The sequence below is a fragment of the Macaca mulatta genome, chromosome 9, assembly GCF_049350105.2.
Source record: "Macaca mulatta isolate MMU2019108-1 chromosome 9, T2T-MMU8v2.0, whole genome shotgun sequence".
Taxonomy (NCBI): Eukaryota; Metazoa; Chordata; class Mammalia; order Primates; family Cercopithecidae; genus Macaca; species Macaca mulatta.
Genome location: NC_133414.1, coordinates 18,411,462 through 18,438,197, shown reverse-complemented (window position 1 = coordinate 18,438,197; position 26,736 = coordinate 18,411,462). Strand labels below are relative to the sequence as shown.

Sequence of the window (26,736 nt, the reverse complement as noted above, 5' to 3'; positions counted from 1 at the left end):
CAGAAGTGAACTTGCCAGATCATATGGTAGTTCTATTTTTAATGTTTTGGGAAACTGCCATGCATTTTTCCATAATGGCTGCACTAATTTACATTCCTATCAAGAGTGTATAAGGAAAAGTTCCCTTTTCTCCACATCCTTGCCAAAGCTTATCTCTTGTCTTTTGATAATAGCCATGGAAGATAAGTTTATTCTTAAGTAAACTCTAACTGATTCTTCAAAAATGAGTGAGGAGTAAGTAGAGGCAGAAGTCTAAAACTCACCATTTAAAGAAAGTATTGAAAATATGTTACAGAGTAGATTTAATGTAAACGTGATTAAAATTTCATCCAATTTTAAAAACACAAGTATTATTCTACGTATTCCATCCAGAAGTAAAAAAATATATAATGAAAGAACTTTAGGAACACAAGTATTGCATAAATTGCTTAAAGAAAATAAGTCTGAAACGTTTCATGTTAACATAGCTTTTAATTTATTCATTTGCGTTTAAAGTTTATACACATACATGTGCACACACGCACCCACATTCATGCACACACTATTAACCAAACCAGTGAGAGAAACTGTCTTGTTGAGTCAACATAGGTGTTCAATAAATATTGAATGAATGAGTGAATTAATAAAATTAATATAGGCTGGGTGCGGTGGCTCACGTCTGTAATCCCAGCACTTTGGGAGGCTGAGGTGGACGGATCACCTGAGGTCAGGAGTTCAAGACCAGCCTGACCAATGTGGAGAAAACCTGTCTCTATTAAAAATATAAAATTAGCCGGGCGTGGTGGCACATGCCTGTAATCCCAGCTACTCAGGAGGCTGAGGCAGGAGAATTGCTTGAACCCAGGAGGCAGAGGTTGCGGTGAGCCAAGATCGTGCCATTGCACTCCAGCCTGGGCAACAAGAGCAAAACTCTGTCTCAAAAAAATAATTAATATATGTGCCCTGCTTTTATTAAATATTACCATGGGGTGTTCTTCCTTCTGCTTCATCTCGGTCGTCTTCATCTTCTCAGTCCTCACTCCTCAGTGCCTGAGCTCCCGACCACTAGCACCCCTCTGTGTTCATTCTCCCGTTCTAGGGAATGGGCTGTTGGCAGAGGGAACAGTGGAGATGCTGATTTGGGCTGGGCTTTGACTGACAATAGACACAACTTGGTGTTTAATGGAGGCTTTGACACAGTGGAAAGGAAATCCCTTCAAATAGACGGGTAATTTCAACCACTCATAACCATATTAATTTTTTTTTACATATCAACTTTCTATTTCTTTCTTTTTTTTTTTTTTTTTTTTTGAGATGGAGTCTCGCTCTGTCACCCAGGCTGGAGTGCAGTGGCATGATCTCGGCTCACAGCAACCTCCACCTCCCAGGTCCAAGCAATTCTCCTGCCTCAGCCTCCCAAGTAGCTGGGATTACAGGTGCCTATGACCACACCCAGCTAATTTTGTGTATTTTTAGTAGAGACAGGGTTTCACCATGTTGGTCAGGCTGGTCTCGAACTTCTGACTTCAGATGATCCACCCGCCTCGGCCTCCCAAAGTGCTGGGATTACAGGCGTGAGCCACCGCGCCCGGCCTAACTTTCTATTTCTAAACCACAATTTATCTGCAAATTTGTCAAGCTACCTCGGTATATTCGAAATTTCTTATTCTTGGGCCAGTCTCTCATGGCAGTGAAAAGTTACACTTTGCAAAATGTTCTATAGCATTCAACATCTGGAAAATCTATGGTTTATAAAAATGGCATGTCAGAACTCATAAATGGATAAATTTAACAAAACCTTTCTCACTTAATCCTTTTTCCTATGACCTCACTGCCTTTTCCTATATCTCTGCAGTTGTAATTTTTGGCACATGTGTTTGCTTAAAACAATGCCAAGTATAAATCAATGTATGTCACTGTAAAAACAGAATATAAAGTAAAATGGCATCTTTTCAGCATTTGCTAGCACAAAATCCCAGTACCATAAAAAGATGCCCATGATATATGAAGGCTTGAGGGAGGGTAAAATAGTTTGTATAGGATGATCCACTTTTCTTTTTAAAATAACATGTGTGTGAATAAAATCTATAAGGCTATTAAACCAGTACATCGAGAGTTGTCACCACTGTGTGACAGATTTATTCGAGATGCTTATTCTTTATAGCTTTTATGTTATTTTTATAATTGAGGACAATTATTTTAATAGCAGGGGAACAACATGTGGCTTGGATTTTGTGTTTGTGCTCATTAAGTTAAATAAACAGTGCATCTCACAAGACCATATCATTCAGACTAAGAAAGGAGACTCTAGTAATTATACTATAAAACCACAGAAAGCACTGCTGATACCAGTGATATATGTATTATTATAAGAGACTCTATAGTGACCTGAGGCAGCTCCCTGAGCTCAGTTGATCAGGTGAGATAAAGGGGAGCAACCCTGGAATATTTCACTGTAGTACAGGGAAAGTGAGCACAGCATTTAGGATGGATCTTAATGACAAGTCAGCCACTTACTGCTATTCAAGTGGCTTTGTGCAAATTACTTCAGCTTCATTTCTGATACTTACTTATATATATAGAACACTTTGCTATATATATGTGTGTGTGTCTAATATATATATGTATATGTATATATGTATATATGTATAATAGTAGTTCTGAAAATCAGATAATGTTAGATTGATTTCTGCTTCCACTAGTGGATTTGCCAATCCTCACCCAGTTGAAGACTGATTCTTTTCTAAGATGATATCCTTACGACAATGCCTTGTGACATTTCCAGTGTTTAAGTGTTCAGCATTTTCATACTGCTGCCTGAGTAATTTCTGGCTATAGATTCATCGAATTACGATGATTCCCCAAAAGGGTGGCATTAATCAAATTTATTTTATAATTAGGTTCTTATCCTTAACCATACCAATGCTGACATTTAATGAATACCATCACCAAGCTAGAGATTTGCTAGCTACAGTAAAAGTAACCTTTCCCCAGCCCTTCTAAAGTGAGCCTGAGGGATTCATGTGCAATATATTGTGATGAAACTGAGAATTGCTCTCAGGGAAGGTCATAGCTTTATCGAAGGAGCCTTGGCCTTTCTAGCTGCTATAGGCGCTTGGAACTGTTTCTGAGAGACTCTGTTCAAATGGCTAAGCATTTCCGAGCCCAGGATCCCAGCAGAGCCAGTGTTGACTTAGGTGGTGATGAAGGTTCTAGATCTGTCATCTTGGTGGACCAGTAGCACAAAAGGTGGAATTGGCAAGGAAAAGATGTGATATCCCAGGCTACAAAATACTGTGAGGAAACACACTTGTCCCTGTACGGCATCTACTAAACATTGACAACTGCTTAGGGAAGGTTTTATTATGAAGGGAAAAATACAGATTGTTGAACCACACGCTACTCTTAGGTTACAAAGGCTCAGTGACCTACTTTCCGCTTACCACAAAGTAAGTTGCTCCAAGTTTAGTGTTGGTCTAAATTTCTCTTTCTCATTACATTTCCAATACTAGACATTCCATGAACTACGGAGTATTGATGTTTGTCCTTATTTTGGAGTCTGGTATTATTAAATAAATGCTTATTTTATTTTCCCAAATATTAAACAGTCCAAAAATAAACTTTTATGTTCTCATTATTCATTTAGCCAACTAGATGCCCTCAATCTGCTAAAAAAAAAAAAAAAAAAAAAAAAAAAATTATAGATCCAGTTTTCTTCGCAGATAAAGCACTTCATGAGGCAAACTGAAGCAAGCCAGTGCCTTCTAAACCTGATCATTCTTTCATTAAAATTAGATAGTAGGCCAGGCACAGTGGCTCACGCCTGTAATCCCAGCACTTTGGGAGGCCAAGGTGGGCGGCTCATGAGGTCAGGAGATGGAGACCATCTTGGCTAGCACAGTGAAACCCTGTCTCTACTAAACAAAATACAAAAAATTTGCCGGGCGTGGTGGTGGGCGCCTGTAGTCCCAGCTACTCGGAAGGCTGAGGCAGGAGAATGGTGTGAACCCAGGAGGTGGAGCTTGCGGTGAGCCAAGATTGCACCACTGCACTCCAGCCGGGGGGACAGAGCGAGACTCCGTGTCAAAAAAAAAAAAAAAAAAAAAATAGATAGTAACATTAATTCACCTTGGTGATAATGAGGAATTTAGAAATTCTCAATTTAAAAATTCTACATGCAGTAAACTGTAAACTCAGTTTTTCTCAGATCAAGTAATTCTTGACAAGTATTGGAGGGTGCAGCAGAACTTAGCACGTGAGATGGAAGCACCAAAGGGACAAATGCCTTTGCTCATTGTCCTCTAGAGATGGCTTCAAAGCCCCAAGATGAGTGTGCCCAGATTCACACCTAATATTTGCCTAAATTCTCTTTGGTTAACTTAAGTCCCAATTTATGGGTTATACCTAATGGAAAGCTTAAAGAAAAAAAGTTAAAAAAAATAGTTTTAGATTTTTCTTTTTGACTTTTTTCCCCATCAAGAAGCACAATAAATGAGTTTTGCCAGTTTTCTTTAAAATGTTTTGAAAACTAGTATTGCTCAACTACTGTTTCTTCTCTTTGCTTTCTCAGTTGTTTCTAAAGAATTCAGAATGTGGTCGCATTTCACATTATTTTAGAAAAAATTGGGCGATGGTCCTTTTGAAATGTTTCCTATTGATATTTTATTCAATTGGCAGAGCACTAGAGCGGATGGTGTCGTTTCTGTGAAATCCCTTGTTTGCCTGTGTTACGCTCGAATTTGCTTTAATTTGTTTGACCTTTGTGCACAATGGAACTTAGCTGTATGCTAGTACCTGCTTCCCCCTCCTCTGAATCATGCCTCCGTAGAGGAGACCAGTCTGCCAGCTACTCAGGGTAAAGTTAACAAGACAGATGACAGATCTCAGTCACTGCTGCCCGGGAATTCATGTGCCTCTGCCTAGAACCCGTTTCTTTCCCTCCTTCCCTTCCTTCCTCCCTCCCTCCCTCCCTCCCTCCCTTTCCTTCCTTCCTTCCTTCCTTCCTTCCTTCCTTCCTTCCTTCCCAGAGGCTTGCTCTATTGCCCAGGCTGGACTACAGTGATACAATCTTGGCTCACTGCAACCTCCACTTCCTGGGTTCAAGCAAGTCTCATGGCTCAGCCTCCTGAGTAGCTGAGATTATAGGCACCAGCCACTATGCCCGGCTAATTGTTGTATTTTAGGCTAATTGAGGCTGGTCTCAAACTCCTGACCTCAAGTAATCTGCCTGCCTCAGCCTCCCAAAGTGTTGGGATTACAGGCGTGAGCCACTGTACCTGGCCCCTAGAACCCATTTCTATTTTCTGAAAATACTTGATGTTATCTACAACATGAAAATATTCCAAACAAAGGGCTTTCCCTCATCTCTAGTCTTCTTTGGTATCTCTGCCCACCCCCTTCCCCGACTTTGGAGAAAAATTGTGGTCCGACTCTAAATCCAGCAAATTTATTCTATTTGTGGAATTACTCATCCTTAGTTTTCCTTCAATTCTTTCATAGTTCTTAGAACTATGATGAAGTTTGGAATTAGACGTTGCTCAATAATAAATCCCAGCAAAATAGAACAAAAAATTAAATTTTACTACATGGCATAGAGCCTTGCTCATTTCAAACAATGAATATATTTTAAAGTTTTTAGGAAGGATGGAAAATAGTCATAAAACAAATTATAGGGAATCGTTTTACAGCTTAGAGATTTCAGTAGTAAATGTCTATCAAGTCACTTGTTGAAGATAGAGTTAAGAATTACTGGAGCTCCTGGTCCCATGACGTGGACTCTAGTCCACGGAGAAAGTGTTGTTCAATTTCAGGGTGCTTCTCTTCCTCACAAGTTCGCATATGTCTGATGGAATGCCGCCTCTTGGTCATAAACTCAACTTTGGTCATAAACTCAACTATCATGGGAGTGTTTATATGATGGAAATTGGCAAATGCCACAAATCTCTTGGAGAGTTGGTTGTTATATTTACCAGCATACTACTGCCTGTATTCCAAATTCCAAATGTTAATGAGTTTTAATTATATCTCGTTGATAAACTCGTTGACATAATCTCGAGTTTGATTATGTAACTGCCATTTCATGAATGAACTTTCTATATTTCAACTAGTTCCTTTAATCAACTATTTGTCAACATAATCAAGTATAAGTGACACTTTACTTTATGTTTCACAGCCTTTTCACTGTTTTCTAAGACAACTGCCACTGTGATCAACTATATCATTAGCCCAACAACTGAACAACTAACTCTTTAATACTTAAAGAACACATGCATAGCAGCCTATTTGATCAAATGTGGGACCAAGATTTCAATCCAGCATCAGCAGTTTTTACCTACATTCTGTGATTTTGGTTTTATAACTTGATATATTGTTGCTAAAGATATTTCTATAACTAATGCACAATTGTTTTATTCTCAAACTCATCTACTTTAAATTTTTTTTAGTTCCAGTGGAGCTTTTGATGTCTTAAAGACAAATACTGAGGTTATAACTAAGGTACATAATTTGGCAATATTCAAGCCATGAATCTGAGTTTAATTTATTTCTTTATTGTCCTCTTTTTCCAACATCATATTGCTTCTAATTACATGAAAAGGCCATTGAAATTCAGTCTTTCATGCTTTCAACTTGTAGATTTATACCCAATTAGAAATATTACTATTCCAACATTTTCAAAATAAGGGAATTCTTTGAGGTTAATTTAAAAATGTATATCTTGAATTGATACCTCAAGATTTCTGCAGACTGAATAGAAACTTAGCTAAGGAGCTGAATGTATTCTTAAAATGATTTAAGAATGTGTGGTAACTCTTTAATGCACAGATATACTTTTAAAAAGTATTTATCAAGATTCTTTGGCAAATTATCTTCAAGTTAGTTTAGATACAAAGTAGGGTTTATAAGAAAGATACTGGGTGTTTTCATTTCATCAAAGGAAGGGCTTCTAGAACAAAGGAAACCAGGGACAAGAATCTGTCAGCATGCTCTCTCTTCCCCACTCTTTTTGCTGCTTTCTGGACAATAACTTCTTTTTCCGTTATGGCAGCCTGGCTTCCTTAATGTGTCAGGAAACATGGCTGCAGACATTTTTTAAGTTTAGTATCTTTGGCTCCTACCATAGACTCTTATTCTGTTGCAGTTTGAACACATCTGATTGGCCTGTATTGGGTCTCATGCCATGCCTTGCCATTGATTGACTGGAATTATCAATCAGTCAGTCAACCATGGTCAGGATGGTGGGGTTGTGTAAACAATAGCAACAGTGACTCTAATCACAAAAATACCTACCATATCCATTAGGAGGTTTTATGTCACAATTAACAGGAAACTTGATTCAACCTGGTTTAAACACAAAGGAGCAATTCATTGGTTTTTAATTCTGGAAGGTTTCAAAGTTGGGTGTGCTGCAAATCTCTTAATTCAGCATTTTAATTATGTCATCAAATATTTGACTGTTTCTGTTTTTACTTTGTGCTGCTTCAGTGTGAGCCTCACCCTGAGGCTGGCTCCTCTCATTGCTGTAGGGTTGCTGCTCTCACAGTGGGTACTCCTCACCCACATCAGAAAGAGAGATGGCTTCTATCCCGTGGTATGCTAGAGTTGGCGTGCACCACCTTGCAAGAGTCAATTTTGCTCATCTATTCCTATTCTGCGTTTAATGACTTGTTGTTAATAGCTTGAAATTGGCTATCATGGGAGTGTTTATATGATGGAAATTGGCAAATGCCACAGATCTCTTGGAGAGTTGGTTGTTATATTTACCAGCATACTACTGCCTGTATTCCAAATTCCAAATGTCAAACAAGGCTGTCGAAATTCACCTTTGTTGAATTGGATTAGGCCACACGTCCACCTTTGAACCAAGGTCTATGGCCAGGGGACTTGAAATTATAAAGTAAGTGTTCATAATGATTTTGTCAGCATGCTCTTATAGGAAGAGTATTCTAATAGCAAACAGCAAACAGGATGTCTGATTTCAGAGTCCACTGTGCCATAGTATGTGTTTACATAAAATAATGTAGTTTTGGTCATTCCCAATGGGGAATTTGTAAGTAGGTAAATTTTCTGTGTTGGGGTGATGTGGATCATTAGACATATGTTCAAGTTAGCATCTCCGTGAAATAAAATTATTTTGTTCTTGTGGTTTGTAAATGAAAATGGGAAAATATTTCACATCGTTAATCATCAGAGCAATTAAAATTAAATATCACAGTGAAGTTTCGTTTCACGTGCACCAGAATGGCTAAAATTAAAAAGACTGACAATGTCAAATGTTGGCATCCCTGCAGAGCACTGGAAGTCCTACACATCCCTGGCGAGAATGTATACTGATGTAACTACTATGAGATATAGTTTGGCAGTTTCTTATAAAATTAAATACATACCTAATTTGGGGGCTAATAATTTCACTCCCAGTTATATACCCAAAAGAACTGAAAACACCACGTGCCCACACAAAATCTCACACATGAATGTTCATAGCAGCATTATCCATCATAGCCAAAAGGTGGAAACAAACCAAATGTCTGTCAACTGATGAATAGATAAACAAAATGTGGTATCGCTATAAAAAGGAATATATTCAGCCATAAAGAAGAATGACGTACTGACACATGCTACAACATGGATGGACCTCAAAAACATTACATTGAGTAAAAGAAGCCAGCCGCAACAGGTCACATATTGCATGATTTTATTCATGTGAAATGTCCAGAATAGACAAATCCATAGAGGCAGAAAGTAGTTTAATAATTGCCTAGGGTGGGAGACCATATACAGGAAGGATGATACTGGAGTGATTGATAATGGGCATAACATTTTCCTATGGGCAATGAAAATGTAGAATTGGGAAGAATGTCAGATGCCAAAAATGCTGTGGGAGAGTAAGCCAGCAACACCAATGTAGGGATCATTCGATAACCTGAAAAAGAATCTTACCTTAGTGCCACTATCTAACTTCTAAAAACTTATTCTGATGAAATAATGAAAGACTTCCTCAAATATTTATGTACAGGAATGTTTTTTTCAACTATATCTTTATTTACAGAAATGTGGAGAATATAGAATTTCAAGCAATAGGGGATTGATGGAACGTGGGATGGCACATCTATATGTTGGAATTTGATATAGGCATTAATATGTTGGCACAAAAGTTATTGCAGTTTTTTCCATTCTTTTCATAATAATATAATGTTTTATTTTATTTTATTTGAGATGGAGTCTTGCTCTGTCACCCAGGCTGGAGTTAAGTGACGCGATCTCAGCTCACTGTAACCTCTGCCTCCCAAGTTCAAGTGTTTCTCCTGCCCTCAGCCTCCTGAGTAGCTGGGACTACAGGCGTGCACCACCACAGCTGACTAACTTTTGTATTTTTAGTAGAGACAGGGTTTTGCCATGTTGCCCAGGCTGGCCTCGAATTCCTGACCTCAGGTGATCCGCCTGCCTCGGCCTCCCAAAGTGCTGGGATTACAGGTGTGAGCCACCATGCCTGGCCCTAATATAATGTTTTAGAAGAATATTTAATCACAAACAAATGCATGATGGATGTAATTTCATATTGATACAAATTAGGCTACAATATGGGTGTCATTTCATATTAATACAAATTAGGTATGATCCAGTTAATATTTTAACAGTATGTGTTCACCTACAAAAATCACTGGATATGTTGTAGTGGACAAATGTCTCTTTAATTTCTTGTTTATTTTCTTTTATATTTTTCTTTGGTGGATGGTAGGCTGGAGCATATATTCGCATTATAATTAGCAAACAAAACAATAATATGTATTTTATAGTCCTTAAACTCTTTTGCTAATAGTGTTTGTGTGAACATCTAAAACGGTTGTTCAATAAACAGTAAGGAGTTTCTAATGATAACTCCATGGTAGGAGTCCCTTATCTGGACATAAGCTTGGAGCAAGTTTCCTCAGTAGCAGCGCTGTTGACATGTTGGGCTAGGTAGTTTTTTGTAGGTCCCAGAGGGTCCCGGGTGTAGGGGCTGCCCCGTGTATAGCAGCATCTTCAGGAGCATCCCTGGTCTCTCCTCCAATCTACAGTGTGACAGCAAAAATGCCTTCAGATAGTGCCAGGTGTTCTTAGGGAGGCAACACGGTCCCCAGTTTACAGTCACTGAATTAAAGGAACCGTATCTAAAGACAGAAAATTCTGAATTGTTTCAAAGTGGAATGTGTCTATTGTGAAGTTCTACCTGTTTTCTCATACCTGTGCTTGTTTCGTAGTTAGAGTAAACATCGTTTCAACAGGAAACTAAGTTAAATATCTCTTGTTTCTCATTTTAATTTTTATAGCAATTGCATGAATCATCATCACATTTTTGTTTTTACGTTTACGGCATTAATTGTTTGTGTTGGTTCTGATCATAATGTGGTTGTTTCATGCCTTGTCCAGCTCGTTCTGCTGTGACAGGAAGCTGCATCAATGATGGCGTGCACATTATCAGAGGTTACAGCCTCACATCCACCCCATTTGCTACTGTGTGTGGGAATGAGATGCCAGCTCCCCTCACCATCGCCGGGCCGGTTCTGCTTAACTTCTACTCCAACAAGCAAATCACAGACTTTGGATTCAAGTTTTCCTATAGGATAATCTGTGAGTAGCCATAATGACAGAGTTTGGAATTTTCTTCTTTTGTGAGTAATTTATACAACGAGTTTTCACAATGATTCATACAGCACCAACTTGAAGATTCAGATAATTTAAGAGAAAAAAATTGTCAATGAGGTTCATGGTAAAAAAAAAAAAATACACATTTTTTCTTAAAAAGAAGAGGACTTTTTTATGAACTTTGGCTAGAACTACTCTGAAAATCAAATGAAGAATTGACGTTTGTTTTGTAATTTAAGTTAAATAAATACTACTACTATTTTTTTGTTTTTCATCCCTTATACAAAATTGCCTGTTAGTCCAAATTATCCAGATGCCTGTTTTATTTCCCCAAGTCATTTTGCTAATACAATAATTAATATTTTATATATTTAGAAGAAATATAAGAGAATGTCTTTACAATCTGATAGGAAAGAATATTTTAAAACACTATGCAAAAAGCACAAGCCCTAAAGGAAAAGATTGACATATTAAACTATGCTATAATTTACAACTTCTCTGTATCAAAGGCAAAGAGAAAAGAGGAGCAACGGACTGGACAGAGGCATTTGTTGCTACCCAGAACATTCTAAGGTTGCATTTCCCGATCTTAAATAGTCTTTTCCCCTCCTGCCTGGTTAGTTTGCTGACAATATTTTTATACTATCTAATGGACATCTCAGCTGCAGTCAAACTGGCACATAAATCTTGTAACATCTTTCTTGGGTCTGTTTCATCTTTGCTCCACCAAACCCACTGCTAAAGGTAGAAAGCTAAATAGTTTCCCTTGGAATAAATTACCGTTCCCATCCACAGAGAAGACTAAAAACATGTATTTACTTCTGAAAAGGGCCTCCATAATTTGCTCACATTAGCTGCTATCTGCATCCTGACTCCCACAGTCTGTAAAGTATGATTACATATGGCCATGTAGCTCTGTTGGCTCAAGCAGAATAGAACCGCGCAATTAACATTTCCTCTCCCGTCGTCTTGTTGAATAAAGAGAAGGATTGATTTGTTTTATTCTTTTGGCACAAGTGCTGCTTTGGAGAGGTAAACTCCTGCTTTATTTTCTTTTTCTCTTTAATCCCTCATTTTCCTATGAGGAAGTATTCAAGATTCAACATATTCTAGTATAAGAGTCCCACTTAAAGAGTGTCGTTCATGTTAAGACTTCAAATGCTGATATTGTGCAAAGATGGGAGTTATTTAGGCCTTGATAAACTTCCAGAGACCACATAATTGTGTATAAAGTGAAAAGGAGTGATTGCTACCCGTATCTGACATGTAATTCACTTACAGATGGACCTGGGGGTTGAAACACGCAAGTACTTACAGGCACATAGAGAAGACTGCTCCCTGCAAGGTGGGCTCAGCTGAGGCAAAAGCAGTAAAGAAATAAAGAGCCTGACATGGCAGCCACACTTCGTTCCTTATTTCTGAGGATGTAAAGTGGAACGTGTCCATTGATAGTGTAGAAACCATGGAAATACTTCACAATGTGTTAACCCCATTATAATTTTAGAATCATAAAACAAGATATATATAGATAGGTCTTTCCACTGCAGTGAGATTGATCATCAGGAGGTACAATCTGATCCTCATATGTAAACCCAAGCAAAAATAATCATTTTATATTGTAGATAAGAGGGCTTTATTATATTTTTATGTCTGTTGTTTTATTGACTAATGGGTCTAGCTGAAGGCTCTGAGCTGTTAATTGCTGGAATCCTGGAGAGGAATGGGCCTGGCCTCCTCCTGCTTGTTGAGGATTGAGGATCAGTGATATTAATACAAACTGGGGCAAGTTTAGTCCTTACCAGTCTCAGAACTGACTGCAAATACACCAGACTGGAGAGCTATGCACTTGAGCTCACAGAAGGAACTAAACTGGAAAGTTCCAAAAAGATTTCCAGTACTTTACCTTATAATATTCTATCCCTGACAGAAGAGACATGGATCTCTACAATTTCAGATTTCCAGATCACAATCTTTCCTAGATCTATATGCTTAGAACATCATTCTGGTTGCCTTTTCCATACTTTGTTACTGCTGTCATCCCTCTCTCAACCTGTCATTGAAATACAGGGAAGGGATGGTGACACTCCAACAGGTAAAATGTTCCTTCTCATCATTTTCACTCTGGCCATTAATGTGACTCAGACTGATTCCTTTCCAAGAAGTGCCTTTAAATATTCTTCCCTGTTTCCACCCTCTTGCTGTCTTTCATTTTCCTTCCTAGTGGAAAAATCAGAAATATGTGTAAACACAATGAAGGGAGATATAAGTCACTTTAAGAAAAATAATTATTACCTCTCTTACAGAAAAATGTACAATAGTATAGAATCTCTTAAAATCATTTTTCCATGCTGGGACTAATCATTGTTCTCTTTATATTCCCTTGTCTTCTGTTGCAGCCTGTGGTGGTGTGTTCAATTTCTCTTCTGGAATCATCACGAGTCCTTCCTATTCGTACACAGACTACCTAAACGATATGCACTGTCTGTATACCATCACCGTTAGTGACGACAAAGTGATCGAGCTCAAGTACGTAAGACAAATTGAGTTTCTTAAGAAAATCCTTTCAGCATTATTTGTAGAAGAGCCATTCCTTTATTGATGGAGAGCACTGATTCTCATCGGCAGTCTGAAGGGAAATCTACACAGAGGAGTGAGGTTCCTAGATGATAGTTCAACCTGGCAAATGACAATCCCCTTCTCCACACAAGCCAGTAGTAACTAAGGGCAAAAAACAAGCACTTGCCAGTTAAAACAGCTGTGGTAGTTTCCCAACACTTGTGAAGGAGCATCATAAAATGGATTGTCAAGGTATAATATGCCCATCTTGAAATCAAAGGAGAGAGGAAGGGCAAGAGAAAGCTGTTGCCATTGCTGGGTATTTATTATACACAAGGAACTTTGATTTGCACTTGCCATAATTGTCTCATTGTATTCTTAAAACAGTCATATGAGGTATATATAGATTCTAGATTGGGAATTGTATAGATTTTTTTTAAATTATACTTTAAGTTCTAGGGTACATGTGCATAACGTGCAGGTTTGTTACATATGTATACTTGTGGGGAATTGTATAGATTATTCCCATTTCACTGATGAGGAAACTGAGGCTCGGAAGGATCAAATCGCTTTCCACAAGCAACACACACATAAAGAGTCAAAATGTGTATTCATGCCAGTCTTCCTCCAAACACCATGTCCTCAGTGTTTCCCAATACTGTCTCTCAAAGGATACATTTTCTTTTCTTTTCTTTTTTAATTTTTTTTCTGAGACAGGGTCTCACTTTCTCACCCAGGCTGGAGTGTAGTGGTGCAATCTCGGCTCACTGCAACCTCTGCCTCCCAGGTTCAAGAGATTCTCCTACCTCAGTCTCCCCAGTAGCTGGGATTACAGGCAGGCGCCACCATGCCCTGCTCATTTTTGTATTTCTGGCAGTGACAGGTTTCACCATGTTGGTCAGGCTGGTCTCGAACTTCTGACCTCAAGTGATACACCCGCCTTGGCCTCCCAAAGTGCAAAAACTCAAAACTGATGCTCTGAGAGATGGCTTGTGTCATTGATCACTTTTCTCCCCAGTCTTACCTATTCCCAACAAGACTGATGAGGGCGATGAAACCTCCTATTCTCCGGAATGACAAAGTTCAAGACTATTTTCACCTGACAGCCTATTTCAGTGATATATGTACGGCGTGTGGTGGGAAACTGAACGGTAATATAGTTTATGGTCATATATGACTTTCCATATAGAAGCCTGATGGGCTAAGGCCACACCTACCTACCTACCTACCTCCCCTCTATTTGTCTGTGATCACTTTCCACCCTAAAGATCCTGTACTCCCTGCAGTTTACTTCCAGAGGCCTCGTGTATCAGTTGGCTCTAAAACTGAAAGATCTCTCTCATCAAGCCTGATTTGGTCCCTGTATCAGGCAGTAACTGTGCTATAGGCTGGGCCTCGAAGAAAACTGCAGCTCTTACCTGGACTATTTGTAGGAAAACAGAGTGTCCTTTAGGTCCTGGGGACAAAAGAACAGAAACTGTCAGATGGCCAGGAGCAGGAGGCCTATGAAGTATGCCTGCCCAGGCGTGGAAGTGTGAGGGGGAGCCATTCGCTACTGTGACCCACTATTTGTTTTTTATATGTGTAGGATTATTGCCTTGTTCTGTTCAGGTGGCTTTAACAAAGTACCATAAACTGGGTGGCTTATAAAAAACCAAAATCCGCAAAAGTCCAAGATCAAGGCAGATTCGTTGTCTGGTGAGCTCCTGTTTTCTGGCTCATAGAAGGCACCTTCTTGCTGTATATTCATGAGCTGGAAGGGCCTCTTTTATAAAACACTAATCCCATTTGTGAGGGGTCCTCCCCCGTGACCTAATCGCCTCCCATAGGCCCCACCTCCTAATACCATTAGCTTAGGGAACATATGAATTTAGGGGAACACAAGCATTCCGACCATGGTATACACACCACCTCATAGAGGTATGTTATATATTCTCTCTCTCCATATGTATATATTTATATATATATACACACACACATATATACACACACATATATGTGTTTATATATATACACATATATATTTATATATATACACACATATATATTTATATATATATACACACACACATATATATTTTTATATATATGTACACACATATATAATCTAAATTTTTTTCAGTTTTCAGTCTGGATCCTGGAGCTCACCATAATCAAATTTACATCTGCATGTTTATTTTATTTTATTTTATTTTTATTATTTTACTTATTTGTTTATTTGAGACAAGCTCTCACTCTGTCACCCAGGCTGGAGTGCACTGGCATGATCTCACCTCACTGCAACCTCCACCTCCTGGGTTCAAGCATTTCTCCCACCTTAGCCTCCCGAGTAGCTGGGACTACAGGTGTGTGCCACCAGCCTGGGTAATTTTTTTTTTTGCATATGTATATATTTTTTTATTTGGTACAGATGAAGTTTTGCCATGTTGGCCAAGCTGCTCTTGAATTCCTGACCTCAAGTGATCCACCTGCCTCAGCCTCCCAAAGTGCTGGGATTACAGGTGTGAGCCGCCACACCCAGCCTACATCTGCAGGTTTAGAAAATTACTTATTGTGCACTAAAAGCCTACATTCTATGAAACAGATAAGATCCTAGATGTGGTAGAAGATATAGACCTTAATACAACATAAATCCTTCTACCAAGGCTCTCAAAAGATTCTGGCTACACAAGTTTTTCTGTTAATGGGCTTGTTCAGATCTCTTCTGTGCTCTCCTGGGAAAATGATGTAAAATAAAAAGCCAAAGCAGATTTAAGTCCTCTTAGAAACTCAGATTTTATCTTTCTTTGTGGATTCTTATTGTGAAAAATAAATGTGTTGTCTGTAGAGAATGAAAATGAATGCAGTGTTGTTGAAAATTATCTAGCTGTTGTTCTTCCCTGATCTTTTACAATAAAATTAGATATTATATGTGGTAAAAGAAAATCAATACATTTTTCATCTTGTTTCTCATAATCAATCTGAAAACCTTCAACCAACCAAAACCTTTTAGAAAAAAAATTAACAGTTTTTTTTCCTCAAGGCTGTTAAAAGGAAGCATTTATTATATATTTTCAAAATTATTCCATATTGTGAGTTATCTGTTAGAGCTACTGCCAAAATAAATTGAAAATGCAGGCTGGGCGTGGTGTCCCATGCCTGTAATCCCAGCCCAGGGAGGCTGAGGTAGGTGGGTCACCTGAGGTCAGGAGTTCAAGACCAGGTTGGCCAACATGGCAGAAACCTCATCTCTACTAAAAATATATATATATAATAAAAAAAAAGCCAGGCATGGTGGTGGACACCTGTAATCCCAGCTACTCCGGAGGCTGAGGCAAGAGAATCACTTGAACCAGGGAGGCAGAGGTTGCAGTGAGCCGAGATCGCACCACTGCACTCCAGCCTAGGCAACAGAGTGAGACTCTGTCTCAAAAAAAAAAAAAAGAAAAAGCAGAAGAACCTACAAAAATGAGGACAGGATATCAACTATTATTTTTTTAAACAAGTTTTAAAAATAAGCTATAAAAACCCACCATAAAACTTGAAAGTAAAACCATGTAGGAAGCCTTGCTTGTTCAGGAACTCTGGAAATCGTTATTTAAAATGACAAAGAATAAGGCCCAAATTAAACACAGTATAAGACAGAGAAAAGTTTAGGGATGCATGTGTCAGGATAGGTTATGCATATGGTAACAACTCCACGGCACAGCAGCTTAACTCAACAAGTTTATTTCTCGTTCGAATGAGCATGTTCAGCGTGGGCTGGCGTGGAAGCTCTACTCATCGTGGTCATCCAACAACCCAGGCTGATGGAAGCTTCATTTTTACATTTGCTTTCATGATCGTCACTGCAGTGGGAAGGCAATGTGGCAAAGCAAGTAGTCATTTGTAAAACTTCTTCCATAAAGTAATATGTATCCCTTCTGCTTACATTTCTGTGGTCAAAGCAACTCCTAGCAGCCATGTCAAACCTCATAGTGTGCGCCTAGGGCAATTCTGCCTGTGCTGGGGAGGCAGAGAGCTGGGACCATGTGCAGAAGTGTCAGTGACCACCACAGAGATCTTAAATGTGAATTTCCTGTTCTTCACCTGACCTTAATAAAAACTTCATTTTAGAAGAGGAAAATGAGACTGTGAGAAGGAGAATGGAGCTATGATTCTAAAGCCAGCATATCTTCTGTTACATTAGCATGCTTTCCATAAGTTCTACTTCATCTCATAAAATAACAGGGGAAGAGTAAATACGGTATTTTTAATGAGACCTAAAAAACTAAAGTATTGCTGGGATAATAAATATCTGTTCAACTTGTCAAAATTTGATCTCAGATGGACTTTAATATGCCCTAGACTGTGAATTCCTTGAAAGGTAAGACTGTATCTTACTCACCTTGACATCCCCAGCTACTATCACAGTTTTTGGCATATTGTAATTACTAAAAACAAATTTGCCTAAACTTTTGAACTGATCAGTAAAGTACTGTTTGATTTCTAATATTTCCTATCAAGTGAGTCTTGAATGCTCTACTGGTAGTTTTTTCCTTGTCATTTTTTGCAACAGCTAAAGCTACAATTTAATAGAAGTCCAGATGGAAACATCAGCATTAACAAGGTACATTTCACAGGTTCAGTGATTTTGATGTGGTTCCCTCCACCTCCTGCTCGCATGACTACCTGGCAATTTATGATGGTGCCAATACCAGCGATCCCCTTCTTGGCAAATTCTGTGGTTCCAAGCGCCCACCAAACGTGAAAAGCAGGAATAATAGTATGCTCCTGGTATTCAATACAGACTCATTTCAGACAGCAAGAGGCTGGAAGATATCTTTCCGGCAGACATTGGGTAAGAATTCTGGGCTTGTAAATCCAGTTTTCAGGACTGTTACCTTTCTGCTTTACTTAATTTTTTCCCCAACTGACTATGGTTGCTTTTCCTTGAAGCTTAGAAGAATATGCCATGTAAGGGCTTGGTTTTAAAAATGTATGACATATTTTAATGTTGTAAAAAAATCACTCAACAAATGTACCCAGCACTTTGGGAGACCGAGGCGGGTGGATCACCTGAGGTCAGGAGTTCAAGAACAGCCTGGCTATTGTGGTGAAACCCCATCTTTACAAAAATACAAAAATTAGCTGGGCATGGTGGTGTGTGCCTGTAATCCCAGCTACTTGGGAGGCTGAGGTGGGAGAATTGCTTGAACCCAGGAGATGGAGGTTGCAGTGAGCCAAAATCACACCATTGCACTCTAGCCTGAGTGACAGAACGAGACTCTGTCTCAAAAAACAAAACAAACAAACAAACAAAAAATCACTTCGGTAGCACAGTGGAGGAAGGCTAGAAGAACCTACAACATGGGAAGGAAGAAACTTATGATAGAAATCTGGATGGGAAGTGTCAAAGCCTTGGATGAACCCAGAGGGGAAAGAGATAAGGGGAAGGGCAGAAATCTGAGAGATGGAAGGCAGAATATATTGGAAGCGCAGTGTTTGGACTCTGATGATATTTTAATGAGGATGTGAATTGAGGATGAATTTCTATAGGTAATTTGTTGGATGGTGGTGCCTTAGGAGACTAAGATGTAAGGGAGAAATGTTATATGTAATTTGGGGTATTTTAAGTTGGAAGACCTGTCTAAATGGAACTGTCTAGTTGGAAGCTGATGCTTGAGAAAGAATTTGGACTGGAGAGGGTGATATAGGGGAGCAGGTAAAGTTAGGTGAGAGGATAAACTGAAAATATGCCCCAGATTACTCCCACTGCATGTGAGAAATAAATTATCCACATCAAACACTGCCTGTGAGAAATAATCACCCAGATCCAATTAACTTAGAACTTTGAATAATTTAAAATAAAAGGTAGTTAATCAACTACCTGTTTGGCTATTCTAACAGCATCAGTGACACAGTCTAAGATCATTAATATTCGACTCTGGAAAGTCTTTTGATCCTTTTCCATTTGAATATCGTTGTGATTAATGTTCTAAAAATGCACAGCTCTCCAAACAAATCTCATACTCTGTGACGACTCAGAAAAATCCAGGCAGTTTTCTGTAATAATAACCCTGATTCCCTTTTCAAACTTTCTCTTTCTCCCATAGTGTGGATAAACTTTGTTTCTCTGATGCAAAACACGGTTTACCTTCAACTTCTTGGTATTGGGCATGCGAATTTTTTCATGCATTATTTGAGGAAAGCAATTAGACATTGTGTTTTGAAGGCTTCCCGGTAAACCACACACCTCAAGACAAATTGTATCAGAAAATCCCTCTACCACCTCCCCTACTTAGCTGTTCCAACAGTAACTTGAAAGCAAGTCTCATGGCCAGTCAGAGAGCGTTGCCCTAATAGAATCGTGTAAGTGAAGTAGCATACAAAAGACAGAAGGCTTTTTGAAAGAAAAATTAATTTTCCTTTGGAGTTATTTTTTTTTTTTTTTGCACAAAAAAAGGATATATTCTTGCCTTTAGCACAGACTTTAGACCAAATGTCATATGTCTGCATTTGCTTTGCTACCTTTCAAGCTGTTTTTCTTTTTCCTAATATATTCTCACAAGAAAATGGTAATTGTTGTGTTAACACTCCCCTCGCTGCTGTTATCTGCATGAAGCTTCTCAAGTGAGCCAGGGTTCCCTAGCCTCATTAAATTACTATGTCTTTCCAAGCCACAAAGAAGACATTTTTAGACCTATTGTGATTTAACAGAAGGAAAAGTCTTACAGTGTCAGAAGCATTGTCTATGCGTGAGTCATTGAACAATTACAGTCACTTACTGTTTTCCGCTGGCCACAGTTAGAGAAAAGGTTTAAGTGGAGAATGTAGAAACGGAATTCCTTGCCAGCATCCTGTTACTCCTGTATTTCATGAAGATGATTTTTACCTCTTTTTCATCTGCATAAATGCCATCAGCCACTTGGAAATACTTAAAAAGTCATTGTAATTACTCTTCGATGGTAATATTTAACTGAAAACCTAAGTATTATGATTTTGCATTGCAGTGGTCTTACAAAGCTTTCAAAACCACACTGACAAGTTTATTGATCATTCTGCATAACTTTTCAATTTTGTTTCATTGTGGTTTTTGTTGTTTGTAGTGAGGAGAGGGGGAAGGAACAATAAGAATTGCTTTGATTGTAAGGTTTATAGAGTCTTTTAATTATAGCTCTGGATGAAAACAAACTTGGCTAATAGGATGCCCCTTTTACCTCCAACTCATTTACGTAAAACAACCCTGTCTTTCTCCTAAAGAGAGGAAAATAACTTTGTGGGCCAGATAGTAGATTTTCATTTACAAGACTGTTTGTTCAGCCTGGAAAACAATATCTTCACTTAGTAAATAATTGATGTGGAGAGGAGACCATTTTAGTCTATGACATTTCTGTTTCGATCTTAACTAAAACACTAAGTAGGGTTTTGCAGATTTGCTATTTAGATTATACACTTGGCAATGTTTTATGTACATCTGCTTCAATTTTTCAGGAGTCGATGAAGAGACTGGCTTATATAATTATGTGACTATTAGGTTAATTTCGTCTTGTGCATTTGTTATATTTGTATTGCTAGTGAGTCACAGCAAATTTGGGGGAACTATCCCTAGTTGCTAATTACTAAACATGTAGTGAAATTGGGTCTCCTTTTTCCTCGCAACTTCTGCTGCTGGAGGCCCGTGTGTGTGGGATGTGAGGTAAGGAAAAAGCACATTTGGCAAGCAGGAGCTGATCTCTAACTGCAATGGACATGTGCCTGCTTGTTTCCCCCATGTGCTCCAACGCTATATGAATAATTGATCCTGAATGGCTGGCAACCAGCAAAATGATTACACTGGGCTGCAGCAATCTGTGAAACTGAAATAATCTGCAAATCGGACCATTTTTCTTAACCGAGTTCGTAGTTTGCATCAGATTGTCAATGGCTTCTATACTCCTATAAAGTTTAAAAAGCTGTTGGTGCTGTGGATTTGGCTAAGTGGGCATGGCCTGTAGGCAGAACGGATGCTTTTAAGCACCTTCTGTTCTGTTAACTTCTGCTGGTTTAGTTACTGCCCCTTCCTTTACCAGTAAGGTGGCTCCAGCCTTGACTCTGCTTATGTGTGTCCTGCACAAAGCACTTCACACTTGCAAATGTGTTTTTAACCATCAGAGTCTCCAGTTCTTCTTCCTGAGGGGGTCTCATACCAGAGAGTTGCTTGGTCTATTCACAATATGCACGTCACACTACACACCAAACTTCTACACATAGGGTTAGAGCAGGGGCTTTCAGTAAACTTATTTATTTTCTGTGCAGTACCATCGTTTCATTTTTTTTCTAAAATGATGTATTCTATAACACTTCAGCAAAACATCAGTGTAAAAAATGGAACTTGGCTCTGTTAGTTGGGAGGTCTGCAGGCATTTCAATTAGTGAGTTACCAAGGAGAGACTGAGGGGTGTCCCCTGCAAGACAGCAGGGCGACAGCACAGGAAGACAGATGGGGAAGACACACCCTCAGGGACAAGCGGTGGCAGTGCCTGTGTGTCTGAAGTTGGTTCCTTCCTTCAAGAATGAAGCCACAGACCTTCGTGGTGAGTGTTACAGCTCTTAAAGATGGCATGGACCCGAAGAGTGAGTGGTAGCAGGGTTTATGGTAAAGAGCGAAAGAACAAAGCTTCTACAGTGTGGAAGGGGACCCGAGTGGGTTGCCGCTGCTGGCTGGTGTGGCCAGCTTTTATTCCCTTGTTGCCCCCTCCCATGTTCCATTTTTGTCCTATCAGAGTGCCCTTTTTTCAATCCTCCCTGCGATTGGCTACTTTTAGGATCCTGCTGATTAGTGCATTTTACAGAGCACTGATTGGTGCATTTTACAATCCTCTTGCTAGCTACAGAGTACTGATTGGTATGTTTTTACAGAGTGCTGATTGGTGTATTTTACAATCCTCTTGTAAGACAGAGAAGTTCTCTGAGTCCCCACTTGACCCTGGAAGTTCAGCTGGCTTCACCTCTCACCTAGACTCAAAGCTCCCAGCCAGCCCCTGTTACCCAGATCATACATGCTGACAACAAGGGCCACTGTCTGCCTTCCTCCACCTGGGGTATTTGTCACATGGAGAATGAGTCAGGTTACATTAAGGTCAGACTCAGAGACCTTTGCTAAGAGACCAAGGCAAAAATACCCAAGCACATATGTAACAAGGACAGGATGAATTACAGTCCAACAAATGTAGAAATATGGTCAGGTAGGCTGGGCATGGTGGCTCATGCCTGTAGTGCTGGCACTTTGGGCAGATCACTTGAGGTCGGGAGTTCAAGACCAGCCTGGTCAAAATGGTGAAACTCTGTCTCTACTAAAAATACAAAAAATTAGCTGGGCATGGTGGTGCATGCTTGTAAACTCAGCTACTTGGGAGGCTGAGGCAGGAAAATTGCTTGAACCCGGGAGGCAGAGGTTGCAGTGACCTGAGATCGCACCATTGCACTCCAGCCTGGACAACAAGAGCAAAACTCCATCTCAAAAAAAAAAAAAAAAAAAAGAAGCTGGGCATGGTGGCTCACACCTGTAATCCCAGCACCTTGGGAGGCCGAGGTGGGTGAATTACCTGAGGTCAGGAGTTCGAGGCCAGTCTGACCAACCTGGAGAAACCCGGTCTCTACTAAAAATACAGAATTAGTCAGGCACGGTGGCACATGCCTGTAATCCCAGCTACTCAGGAGGCTGAGGCAGGAGAATTGCTTGAACCTGGGAGTTGGAGGTTGTGGTGAGCTGAGATTGTGCCCAGCTTGGGCAACAAGAGCAAAAAACTACATCTAAAAAAAAACGAAGAAATATGTCTAGATGGAAAGAGCTGATTGATGCATGATATCATTGCCAGCTGATATGGCTTTAGAAAAGCCCTATAACATTTTGGAACTCAATTTTTATCTACTAAAAAACTGATCAATTTGAAATATTACAACTGTTTATCTTTTAAGAATGTGATGGGGATAAAGCAGATAATTTCTGGAAAGCACCTTAGCTGTCAGAGTGAAAGACTCCATGTATTAGAAAGTAATATTGACATCCCAAATTTTCAAGCCCCCCCCCGACCCTATTTCCAAGGTTGGGGGATGGCTGAGGGTGGGGGGGGGGGGCAGGGATCAACATTCTCAACAGGACCACATCATGCTACAATGATTTCTTGTTTTTTCCTACCCACTTTGCACTGACACCTAACCGGCAAATCCTAAAGTACATTTTATAATCTAAATCTGAAATCAAAAGCTACATTCTGATTAAATCCTCAGGCCTTGCAGAGGCCTGGTGCACAATTGTTGCTCCATCAATATTGTCCATATGAGTGATTTACAGAATAAATGGATAAATTGTGCCTACTTCAAAATCATATTTTATAATGTGACATAATAATATACCATATAGAACACATTAGATTTTATCTAGATTCAGTTCATTCTCAAAATTCAGTCCTGGCTTATGTAACTGTCGGGTAAGCTGCACACAGAGAGGTAAATTGAATCACTTTCATCCTCAGAGAATTAGGAATCCCGGATCACACTCAATATTTAGGTCATCTGTGTGTGTCGCCTATGGGTTTTCGCCTATTACCTTCACATCTGGAAAATGTCTCTCAAACACGCTAAAGGAAGACAGTGGGAGTGGCAGGAGGAAGTTGAAGGGGATAAAAGAGAAGGAAGAAGAGAAGAAAGAAAGAAAGAAAGAGGCAGAGAAAGCTGAAGAGGGTCTAGGGCCACAAAGATGGAGAACATAGTCACAACAAATGGAAAAAAAATCTAATGTGTCCAATTCAGACTTCTCCTTCTAGTATGAGTTTCCCAGTTTTGGTGTTAAATTTAAACTTTATGAGGCACATATACAATACAACAATACAAGAATAAACTTAAAAATTCAATGGCATAAAAAATATATGTGTGTGTCTCTGGTTACCTCTTGGCAGCCTGATTGAAGTTGGCAGCTCACGTTACTGTTAGAAGTATAAATGCAATAAGGAAGTTGAATTGTAACTTGAATAATTTGATAAATCACTGATCAAATAACCCTCAGTTTAGCAATAATGAGGGTATTGCTCAAAAGCAACCAAGGAATGTCATTTTTCTGGTTTCCTAATGTCATTTGCTCCCTGTGATGAAGTCTGAGAATGAGATGAGCTGAAACTGTAAACCCATTTAAAGAAAAACCGAACTAAGCTGATTTCCGTCCTTTTTCAGCCCTGTACCTTTTACTGGTGATTAGACTTCCCTTGGGGGATGATACTAAAGACAAGGTTATCTTCAGGTTATTCTTTGTGGGTTTTATGGGGAAAGGATTTTTGCTGAGCTGAGAATGTGGGAACGGGATAAAGAAACCAACAAATGCTTGGTTCACCAAAACTTTACAAAAGCAAGTAGACAGCAGTTAAATACCAAATCAGCAAGAAGAAAGGAATGGTTCTTAATAAATATATTTCAACACCGGAGTCTGTGCCCCCACCGATGACTAGATTGCCACTCCTGGTCTTGAAGGGTGGGGTTGTCCTTGTGAAAATAAAACCAGATGGTACTGTGGAGACCAAACTAAGTGATACAGTGGAGTTAATGGTAAATTATAGGATAACATTTTGAAAAACACTGAAGGGAACAGGTGCTGGGAAGAAGCACTTATTCTGTGTAATCTAAAACACGAGACGCAACCTAGTTTTGTCGCAGGTAACTGGTTATTTGGGGTTAAATTATTTGTACCCATAAATTCCCTATAATCATCATCATCCTTACTCAGATCAGCCTGGATTTGATATAGTATTCCCAGGAACATAAAAACAAAATATAGGCAGTCAGCAAAAAAATTTTAAAGCGTTCTTTTGTTATAAATAAATTAAGAAATATAATAGTGGGACTGCGTTCTTCTCTTCATTCTAATTTGTGAAAAGTCTGTTAATGTTACTTGGTAGCTGTACACTTTGCTCGCTCACCAGTAAAGACTTGTCAGGAAATTCCAGGGCATCATGAAAATAACTGCCTGTCCCTGAGTCTGTGCCCTACCAGAGGTAGCATGAGCTGCTTGACATATATTACTTCGTCTAATCCTCAGAACTACCTCATAAGACAGGAATTAGCCCATTTCGCAAAGGAAGAAAGAAGAATTTCAGAGATTAAGTAATTTGTCTGTGGTCAAAGGGTTTGTAAGAGGTAAAGCCAAGCTTTGAACTAGGTTTGACTGTCCCCAAACTCATGATTTTCTTAATAAGCCTTCATTGCCTCTGTGGCAATTGATAAAAATACCCAGGGATGATTTTTTTTTTTTTTTTTTGAGATGGAGTCTCACTCTGTAGCCCAGATTGGAATGCAATGGCACAATCTCGGCTCACTGCAACCTCCACCTCCCAGGTTCAAGTGATTCTCCTGCCTCAGCCTCCTGAGTAGTTGGGATTACAGGCGCATGCAACCACACCTGGCTAATTTTTGTATTTTTAGTAGAGATGGGGTTTCACCATGTCAGGCTGGTCTTGAACTCCTGACCTCCTGATCCACCTGCCTTGACCTCCCAAAGTGCTGGGATTACAGGCATGAGCCACTGTGCCCAGCCCCCAGGGAAGTTTTTTAACAGAAGTGTATGCAAAAGGGCACTGAAAGCACGTAAGAAAGGATCTATGGTACTTGGATATTCGGTGGAAGAAAGGACACAGGATTGTTAGAGGATGCACCTCAGAGAATGTGAGTCCTGAATTATGGTGCAGTGGGTAAGATGGTAAACATGGAGCATCACATCCCAGATACAAACTCGGTTTGTACATCTCAATGAGGTTGATCTTGGACAATTTATTTATCCACTCTGTGTCTTTTTTTTTTTTTTTAATCTGTGAAAACAGTACACTAATAATAATGACCTTATAGGGTTCAGTGATTAAATTAGAAAATACTTGTCACTCATTTCACATGCGAGAATTTTTAGCTATAAATAGTATTACTTTGGAAGGATAAGAAGGCATTCATTTACCAGGCATGCTGGCTCATGCCTGTAATCCCAGCACTTGGGAGGCCAAGGTGGGCTGATCACCTGAGGTCAGGAGTTTGAAGCCTGGCCAACATGGTGAAACCCCATCTCTACCAAAAAATACAAAAATTAGCTGGGCATGGTGGCACACACCTGTAGTCCCAGTTACTCGGGCAGCTGAAGCAGGAGAATCACTTGAACCTGGGAGGCAGAGGTTGAAGTGAGTCAAGATCACACCACTGCACTCCAGCCTGGGTGACAGAGTGAAACTCTATCTCAAAAAAAAAAAAAAAAAAAAAAAAAAGAAAGAGGCATTCATTGGGAAAATGGACAATCTATGGAGAAAAATAAACACATGTACAAAGTTACAGGTGCATCCCATTTCAATGGATGCCCACTAACCTGAACATTGGTAATGCTTTGGGGCATACGGCAGAGAACAAGAGGTGCTGAGACAGGAGAGATACGCAAAGACCAGACATGAAGGGCCCTGTATCATGTGCAAGGACGAGCCATTAATTGTTTTGAGCTGGAGAGTGCTATGATCTAGTCAGATTTATTTTAGAAAGCACATCCTAGCACCTGTGGGGGTGATGTTTTGAAGCAGCATTCCAGGGAAAAAGTTAGGAAAGTATTGCAATAGTTTA

General features: G+C 39.4%; 1 protein-coding gene across 1 annotated transcript in view; it reads left to right on the top strand.

Moving 5' to 3' along the window:
- Positions 1–26,736, top strand: part of CUBN (cubilin) — a 307,219-nt gene that overhangs the window by 244,927 nt on the left and 35,556 nt on the right. The window contains exons 57-59 of the mRNA XM_015146561.3: positions 10,387–10,587; positions 12,999–13,128; positions 17,760–17,977. Coding sequence (XP_015002047.3) covers positions 10,387–10,587; positions 12,999–13,128; positions 17,760–17,977 — 549 coding nt within the window. The remainder of the gene's footprint in view (positions 1–10,386; positions 10,588–12,998; positions 13,129–17,759; positions 17,978–26,736) is intronic.